The sequence below is a fragment of the Apodemus sylvaticus genome, chromosome 14, assembly GCF_947179515.1.
Source record: "Apodemus sylvaticus chromosome 14, mApoSyl1.1, whole genome shotgun sequence".
Classification (NCBI taxonomy): domain Eukaryota; kingdom Metazoa; phylum Chordata; class Mammalia; order Rodentia; family Muridae; genus Apodemus; species Apodemus sylvaticus.
In genome coordinates, this window is record NC_067485.1 from 58182339 (window position 1) to 58191877 (window position 9539).

The 9539-nt window shown below is 47.5% G+C and overlaps 1 protein-coding gene across 1 annotated transcript; it reads right to left on the reverse strand.

The window, feature by feature from the left end:
• Positions 1–3696: 3696 nt before the first annotated feature.
• Positions 3697–8571, reverse strand: Bambi (BMP and activin membrane bound inhibitor). The gene is made up of 3 exons (XM_052157295.1): positions 8214–8571; positions 4911–5198; positions 3697–4473 (listed from the first exon to the last, which is right to left on the reverse strand). The coding sequence occupies exons 1-3, from the start codon at positions 8287–8289 to the stop codon at positions 4055–4057; spliced, it is 783 nt and encodes a 260-aa protein (XP_052013255.1). The 5' UTR covers positions 8290–8571; the 3' UTR covers positions 3697–4054.
• Positions 8572–9539: the final 968 nt, after the last annotated feature.

The window sequence follows — 9539 nt, forward strand, 5'->3', positions numbered from 1 at the left end:
GTTTGAGGGCTTTTGGAGTGTTTTGTTTTGTTTTGTTTTGTTTTGAGACAGAATCTCTCTGTGTGTAGCTCTGGCTGCCCCGGAACTTGCTATGTAGATTAGGCTGGCCTCAAACTCATCAAGATCCTCTTGCCTCTGCCTCCCAAGTCCTGAGATTAAAGAGGTACACCAATACACCTGGCAACTTTTGTGTTCTTAACAGAAATAATTACAGCATCTGAGAGATTAAACTCGGGCCTGATATTCTGTTTTTCACAGTAATTCTCTGAAGTTGTATTATTGTTCCCGTTCTCCAGGCAGCAAAATGGAACACTCAGCTTCCCGTTTGCTGAAGTTCACACAGCTCTGGAGGTTTAAAGCTATTTAGGCTAAGAGGCACAGAAGAGGACCAATTAGATGTTATAAGGAGAAAAAGCTGTCCCGGCCCTGAGAAGGGCAGTTCTGCATCTGCCTTGCTAGAAGCCCCTGCCTTCAAGCTTTCAGCCTATAATCAACCCATATTGAAACCAGATTTACGGGCGCTTCAGAGGAGAGCTTTGTGATTTTCTAAAGCAGACATGTTTAGTATTTTAGAAGGTCAAACCCCCTATGGTGCAGTGTTTTTAATAAAATCAGTTCAACAGAAATTAGAGACACACCAGGCAATTTCTAGGAAGCCTCTAAGCCATCTGAAATAAGAAGGAAAGAACATAAAACGACAGAATCGGGTTCGGATCAATCTCTTCCAACAGGGCTGGGACTCACAGGTTATAGATACAGAATCATCATGACGATCTTAACCCCATTTGCGTCTGGTTTGAGCAAGTTTCCACTCAGAAAAATTACTTTGGGCGAGTTTCCACATCCTTGTTAAACAAAAACTGCTCCGGGTAGTAGATGGGTACGCAGCGCGAACCCCTAAGAGAGAAATGAACTCATGAAGGAATCACTGCGCCACTCTTGGATCACCAACGCAGATAGGCAGCTCTGCCTCCTCCTTCAAGGGCTCAGCCCTCCCAGCGAAGCCGGAAGCCAGTCTGTGGAGGGCCCAGTAAGCCAAAAGGCAGGAGAACCTGCAGTCCGTTCATCAACGGAGCAAGCTGTGCCGAGGTCAAGGCAAACCTAAACCCACGACCTGCTCTTAGGAAAAGACATCATTTCAGGCAGCTAGAGCTGGATCCCCAGAAAAGGCAGAGGGACAGTGTGTCCCTACTACCCCACAGGACAGGTTAGAGTAGACCTGTGAGTGCCTAGAAGGATCAGGAAGCAGGCCGGGCAAACCCAGAACCACAGGAGACACTGCACTCTGCTTCTAGGAAACCTTCACTCTGGGCAGACCCAAGCTTCTCCTGCCAGGTGGCCCACGCAGATGTTACAGCTTTTCAAAAGCACAAGGCTTCCTTCCTTGTTTTTGGTTTTTTTTTTCCCTAATGAGCTGCTGAGTTGCTAATTCAAAGAGACTTGAAATTCACAAATAAGGAGCAGATAGAGGAAAATGTGCCTCCTCCGCAGCACTAGAGAATATATAGAGTGACTACTTTTAAGGGAGGGTTCTCAACCTTCCCAATGCTGAGATTCTTTAAATACAGTTTCTCATGTTGCGGTGACCCCCAACCATAAAATTTTTTCATTGCAACTTCATAATTGTAATTGCTGTTATGAATCATAACACACATATCTGATGTGCAGGATCTCTGATTAGTGCTCCCCTAAAGAGGTGGGGAACCCACAGGCTCATAGCCGCTGGCTTAAAGTATCATTGATCTGGGCCAGGCGTGGGGGTGACAAACTGAATTCTCAACACTGGAGAGCCTGGGGCAGCTCTGTGATTTGGGGCTCCCTCTGAACTGCACAGAGAAACTTCTGTCAAAAAGCCTGGGGGAAGGGGGGCAGGGGTATTGATTGCACTTTTAATCCCAGCACTTGGAAGGCAGAGGCCTGTGGATCTCTGAATTCAAGGCCAGCCTGGTCTATAGAGCAATTCAAGTCCGGGACAGCCAGGACTACAAAGAGACCATCTTGAAAAAAAAAAAAACCAAAAAACCAACACAACAATAACAACAAAGCATTGAAGAAACTGCTGACGTTGCATGTGACAAAGGAAATGATGAATGAGGAACGCCATTATCAACCCTTAATCCACCTCCTGCCAAGTCTGATCAGTCCTGAACGGTTTGAATAATGAAGTTGAAGTCATTGACACTTGGAGACCACAAGCATGGGAAGTGAGGACCTACCAAGTGGGTGGACGGTGCACACAAAACCTGATTATTTTCCATAAAAACTGTCAGGTGTGCGTGGCAGAAAAAAAGCTGTCAACCTTAGGAAGCTAAGGGTACTATGTCTTATTAAGAATTCACTACAGAACCTTACCTATTTGGGGTTGTCATCTATTGACACTTGAAATAATCTAATATAAACTGGGCATATTGGTATACACTTTAAATCCCACCATTTGGGAGGCAAAGGCAGGGGTAAGGGCAGCCAAATCTATGTGTTGGAGGCTAGCCTGGTTTCCACAGTGAGTTACAGCACAGTCAGATACCTAGTGAGACCCGATCCTGAGGAGGGGGAAAAAAACAAACTAGGTGCTCATTTCCTCGCTAGTCACTTCAGTTCATTATCAGTTCATTAGTCCATGCGTGGCAACGCTCTTAAAGAACATCAAATTATGTTTAGTACCCTAGTGAAAATATGCAAAGATACAGAAAAACCTCATCTTCAAGTAAGCATGCTACAGGCTCAAGTTTAAAAAAATAATCAGGTACATAAAAGAAATTCTCACATCTAACATACCAAAGATCCATTCTGAAGGAAAGGTCCACAAACAAGGCAAAGCAAGTCGTAGATGAGGCAAATGTCACTTTCCTGGCTAGAGATCATGTTCTATTGGTTATATTAATAAAAGGGACATTTGGAAGAAGAAACCTAATAGTTGTGTTATTAAAATGTCAATTCAATGACATTCACTCCTGAAAGCCTTCTTAAGGACTGAAACGATATTTAGAAACAGATACTGTAAGTATAATCATGTTTAAAGACCAGGAGCATTGCTTAACAAAATTTGGCTAGTTTGGGAGACAAAATATTTAATTTGGTTTGAGACAAAATAAACTGTCACAGTAGACAGTGGTTACCTTCACTAAAGACATTTTTGAGTTGGGGGAGGTGGACACAGTCACAGTCCTTACAGAGAAAGGATGAAGCTGATAAGACATTCCTTTTGTTACGGTGACTTCAGAACCTCAGGTCCTATCTGGTCTGGCACAAGTAAGTGAGGAATTCCTAGTGCTTGAGGCATAAGTAGCTTAGTAGTAGACTGTGCATTCAGCATGCACAGGGCCAGAGACAACTTTTAGCACAAACAAGCAAAGTTCTTACATGAAAACTAAAACCATAGCCATTCTGGAAAACAGTTGCAAGTGAGACACTTAGACAATGGTCATTACACAAAGAGAATTAATGATACGTTTGTATAAGAATTAACAAGATCAAAGCCTACATTTGAGAATATGAGTCAATAGATCTTCATTCATATAATTAACATGTACTTTTGTACACTTGCAAATCACATGTTTTTTGACTGGTTGGCTTTCTGTGGTGCTGGGGAAATCACAGCCAGGGCCTCATGAACACCAGACAAGCATCTTACCACTGCGCTGCCCCACCGCCAGCCTCCCCAAATCCCAGTTTTAATTCATGAAAGACACCACTAAATTTTCGGACAAAAATATATATATTTTAAAAAATCTTTACAATAAATGAAGATGTAGGAGCTTACAGAGAGCACAGTGTTTTTATTTCAGTCAGTTGTGGCTCCCTGGGACACAAAGAACCCTGGGAAAGTGTGCAGAGTCCTCTCTTTGCTTTTTTATAATTTTAAAGCAAATTAATCCATTTGACTGTAGAGTCTGTGCAAATAATCCTTCAGAAGAAATACCCAAGATTCTCTTTCCAGAGGTCATTTCGTTTCTCCAAGATGACTAATCGAGTTAGTTGTCTCCAGATAAAAGTGCTCCTGTCAGCAGAACTCAGAAGGCCTTCAAGGGTTCCGTTTATAGTTCAGACATGATTGTCATACAAACTCGAGTTTCCCATGACCACTGTACATGCCCCAGTGCACGAGGGAGAGGATCTTCTCATGACTGAGTTCTGCTTGCCTCATTTTGTCGCAGGTCAGACAGCAGTTCTCCTGCCCACTGACGGGCACCATGCACTCCAAGTCCAACTTTGCAACTTGCCCCTTCTTGGAATGGTGTCCGTGAAAGCTGTAGTGCAAACGGGAGAGCATCTGCTGCCGCTGATCCTGCAGTCTCTTGTTCTCGCTTCGCAGCATTCGCAAGGCCAGCATAATGAGCAGCACCAAGATCAGTCCGCCAGCGATGGGAACCGCTATCACGGCTGCGCGGAACCACAGTTCTTTAGAGGAAGTCAGCTCCTGCACCTTCGTGATGAGGTTTCTGCTGCTGTCATGCTGATACCTGTTTCCTTGTCCTAAAGGAGTACAAAGCAAATGGTCAAACAAACTGGGTGATCGCCTCCTAGAAGCAGGCGTGAACACACAGCCATTTTCCATAAGAAAGCTCATTGAAAGGGCAACTTACCAGCCATTTTCAAAAAATGACATGTTACAAAAGTACCCAAAGATGCTTACAAATGCATTTGTTTACAGGCTGTCATTACTTGGATGTAATGGTCTTTTAATGTCCTCAAAATGTTCAAATAACAGGCAAAGCCTATTATGCAGAGACATCTAATGCTCAAGCAGACATAAAAGCCACTCAGTTAGAGACGGTCTTTGCATCCAGCCATGCTCTCCCTCTAGTGTCTCTAATTACATTAACAACAAAATCAATAGCAGACATACGAAGTCGCTGCTGTCACAAGCCTATAGATCTGGCAGGCTCTGGGTCAGGACAACTTGGACCTACCTGAGGCTTCGCTCTTGGGAGGAGAGAGAACGTCGTGCAGTCCTCGGTAATTGCACATGTCTTCGTGACAGCATTCCAAAGTGGGCATGGCAGGACCAGAGTGGTTTTGGGCCTGTTTGGCTCGGCAGATGTCTGCTGTGCTTGCAAGTGAGTCCAGGCAGCCATGAGTGAGTGGGGAATTGGTGTTCTGAGGATCGAGAAGTCTGGAGAAGCAGGCGCTGAGCTCAGACTTACACATGTAACCTGTTGCCACACAGTGGGCAGCATCACAGTAGCATCTGATCTCGCCTGAAAACAAAGAAACTACATAAGCATCGGGTGAAGCCCAAACTCACAGGAGGCACTTACTGTAGATTAGCCAAGATGGCTGTTTCCGACAGCAGCGCACAGGGACGGAAATGCCCCCAAAGCAAGCAGCGTTTCAACTTTTAGTGAGCGAACGCAAACAACAGATTCGTGACAAGCTAGAGTAATGAACTACGTTGTGGTTTGAAGGGAAACTGTTTTCACTATATTGCCTTTTGTTCTAAGGTAAAAATCATGTTATTTATCCATTTTTATGCTCTACAACCACAGGAGATAAAAAATGTCAGGCTTTGGGGTTTTTGTCTACATAAATATTTGATCAGAGCTACTGAATTGCCAAGTTGTAAGAGCCTGAGTTGACACCTTATAAAGTTATTAACTAGACAAAACAATCTAGAAACTGCACCGGTCAGGAGGTTTTCAAACCATGAAACTGGCAGCTATCTGGTATCTCTCTAGAAAAGGCAAACTTTGCCTATAAAGATCCTTTCATGCAAAGGAGCTTTTAGTCTGAACATTGTAAAACAGGAACTAGGCAGTTTACAATTAGTGGTTTGCTTGCCAAAGTCAATTTCTTTCAGCCCAAATGGAAAGTCATAAAAGTGGGGGATGTTAAAACTGCAAGGGTAACTTTCCTCCTCCTCCTCCTCCTCCTCCTCAGCTTTACATGTAATTTAACATGTAGCCTAAAAGAGGAAACACAAAACTGAAAAATCCCTGCTGGTTGAAGGAAAAATCCTTAAGGAAACCTCAAATTTTTCTCCAGGAAGTGATTAAAATTTCTTTTATAAAGCTGGATTCTGTGAGTTGCAAGGCTCTGTTAACATCTTGTCACAGTGCAAGATTTCAGGCTTGGCCGTGGACCTGAGAGTTCTCTATCACAAGAAACTGAGATGCCCAAAAGGGGGAACGCCCATTACTGTTGGCTGCCACAGCTCACTACAGTAAACCAAACTCATGCATAGTCTCCTGTCTCCCGTTGCAGGTCCCAATCAGAAGATCTGTCTGCTTACTGAACCCTCTGCTCTGACATTCAACGCGGAGAGCCTTGGCTTTCCCAAACCTCCTCCCAGCTTTGCTCCTCTTCCGGCTCCTTTCTGTGAATGCCTGAGTAAGGTGTCTCATCTCATTATCTGTCCAGATTCCAGGCCACCGCATGGTGCGCTCAGTTTTCACCCGGGCAGCTCACACTTCAGCTGGAAGAAAAGCCAGCTGGTCCAAACCTTGCTCTCCCGGTTACAGGTCCAGGTCCCTTCTCCTGCTCTTCTACTTCCCGTAAGATCCTTAAGATCCTTAAGTCTACAGCAATTCCTTTTTGTTTTCTCCTCCTCCTTCCAAGTTCAGTGTATTTTTTGCATAAAAGTTCACCAGTCTTAGGTGATAATGACTACATATCCCTGGCCTGACAAATTCTATACAGATTTAAAGTAGAAATAAAACAGATTAAAAGTCTGCTTTGAGCCTATTAGCCTCAGATTTGGTACAGAATGGGAAAACTAAATGCAAGTAAATGGCTGCTTCAGTGTTTATGAGCACCTATTTAAAATACTACATTTTCAATGACCTAAAGCAGTCTTAATAAAATTTTGACAAGTAACTGAGAAAATTCTAAGACTTTAAAGAAAAGTTGGAGCCGCAATTCAACAAGGAGAATGGACTTTTGTATTACTGTATTAAAACTATATTTCTGTCATTTCATAAGGTTTCTTCCTGTGGCATGCAAAGGCCAAAGGGGGACTGGTATTTTAAAACAGTGAACAATGCTCCTCTGTTTGCCCCCTTTCTAGTTACTGTATGTAGTGATTAAACAAAAATGTCTGTTCCAGTCAAGATGGCTACAGCAGAGGCTGCTGGCTTCTTTTAAATAAAGCTTTTGAAGTCCGCAGCAGTCAGAATCTCTGATCCCCTAATTATATCATTATCAGGCACATAGTTTCGGTATCTGTGACTTCATGTCAGCCCCGTCCCTCCCTGTTCTGCCTGCCTTTGATAGGGCCAAGAGCTCCCCTCTGCAGTCTGCAAGGGCTGTTATTTAGGGCTAATTACACCCTTCCTTCCAAAATAAATAAATACTGTAGCACCTCATCCTTGCTGGGCTGGCTTATCCTTTAACCTCAGGCCTGCTACAAGGTAATTAGAGAAAAGTGTGTTTGGGGGTGAGGGTCAGAGACTAAATAATGCTTCTCATTTTTTTTTAAATGGGTTTGTACAACAGGAGGTAGAGTGAAGGGAGAGAACTAGTCGGGTGAGGGGAGAAATTGGGGGTTAAGAGAATTTCCATCAAAAGGTGAGCGCTGCTGGAAAAAAAACTATTTTTCTCCTTTTTTCCAGCAGCGTCTGTAAAAATATGGTGCGGGAAAGGGCATGGATGACAGCGCCTTCTCTTCCCAATCTCTCTAGAGCAAGAGGCCACACTTTAACTGGCACCTCAGACTCCTGCATTCCCAAAGAAATTTCACTCGTTGGTCCGCTGACATGCACACTCCAATACATTCAGACACGCGACGAAACACACACACACACACACACACACACACACACACACACACGCACGCACGGCACTAGCATTCAGAAAGTCAGACACATGTGCAGAAATTCAGAAGCACGAAAGTCAAGAACACAGACAAGCCCCAGCTCAGAAACAAGACACCGGCAAACTTAAGGACACTTTAGACACAAGCTCAGACATCTAAAAACACGGAGAAACTTAGTAGCAACCAACAGAGATGCCTGCCGGGCCCAGTTCCGATCTGCGTTTTCTCGGGATACTTTCATCGGGGTACTGGAGCCCAACGGCGTCTGGTCCTCTCCCGGTCCCGAGTTCAGGAGTTCACCACCGGCCAACTGCCCCAAGGTCTGGCTGTCCTTTTAACGCTCCAGGCTGGGGGCCGTGGAACCGGCCACAGCAAAGGCGGGAACCTCACCGCCGCTCACCCAGCCCGACAGCCGAGCCCCCACCCCACTCCCAGTCCCGGCACGCAGTCCCACGGCACTCACCTTTGGTGAGCAGCACAGCCATGGCGCAGAGCTCCAGCTGCAGCCAGATGAAGATGTAGCTGGAATGGCGATCCATTGACGCCTCGCGCCCCCGTCGCTCCGGGAGCCAGGCGTGGCTGCACTACGACCCCCGGGGCGCGCCGCGCACCAGCCCGGGCGCCGTCAATGTCGGGACGGGGACCGGAGCATAGAGCGGGACTAAGACTACCGAGGACACGTTCCGGGCCCCGCGCGCTCCCCGGCGGTCGTCCTCACCGCCCAGACACCCGGCACAAGCCACGAACAGCGGACGGGCGTCGGACGTACCCGCAGAGAGCAACGCCAGCACCCGCCAGGCAGTCCCCGCCGTAAATAGCGCCGGGCGCCCAGAGTGAGCCAAGCGCGGCCCCGCCCTATGCCCCACCTCCTCTCTCCGATTGGCCGACGCCTCTAACCCGCGGCCCAGCAGCAGGGGGCGGGGCCAGACGGGGGCCCTGGGCCGACTAGCCTCCCGGCTCCCGCTGGCGCCGACGTGTAGAACTAGTGGACTCGGCCGCAGCGCTCCCCCTAGCGGAGCCTGCGCGTGCAGCTGCAGATGGGAGACGGAGCCTAGCTACTAGGTAGGTTCTGAGTTTGCTGCGAGACCCTCACTGCTCTGTCTCTGGCCAGAGGCCTCCAGCACGTGGCTTCGCTTTTGTCCTACCTGAAACCTGCAAGGGAACCTACGATCTGGTCCCTTGAACAGTGGTCGTATCCCAGTGTTCCCCAGAGAGAGTAGCTATGCCGGGCTGCCTAGTCCCGGAACCGTCCCCTGGCCCGGGATGGTGATCATACCCAGGTCTCCGAGAGCCGGATCCCAACCTCCCATGGACAGTGTACATGCTCCGGCCTCCAGGACACGGAACCCCCACGAACAGTGACCAAACCCCGTTCACCCAGCCCCAGAAGGACAGTGGCCATACTTCAGCCCGGAAACCACCAGGGACAGTGGCCATGCCCCAGCCACCAAGTCCCGTGGACACACATTTTCACCCATCCCCACGGAACAAATGGCCTTGGGGCCCGCCCGCCCGCGAGTGGCCGAGGAGTAGGGCGCACAGAGCCAAGGGGCGGCCGGGAGCTGAAGTCGACTCTCTGCCGGCTCCCTGGCTCCCTCGGGCGCATCCGCCCCCAGCCGGCCGCCTTGTGATCAATAAAGCCCAGACAGACAGACTGTTGATCAGTAGGAGCCGCTGGGTTCTCCTGGGTAGACTGGGGACCGGGAGCCTGCTAAAGACACTTAACGAAAATTAGCAAATCCAAAAGCACCCGGCGCCAGCTAGACGACACTGGCCGAGACTCAATTAA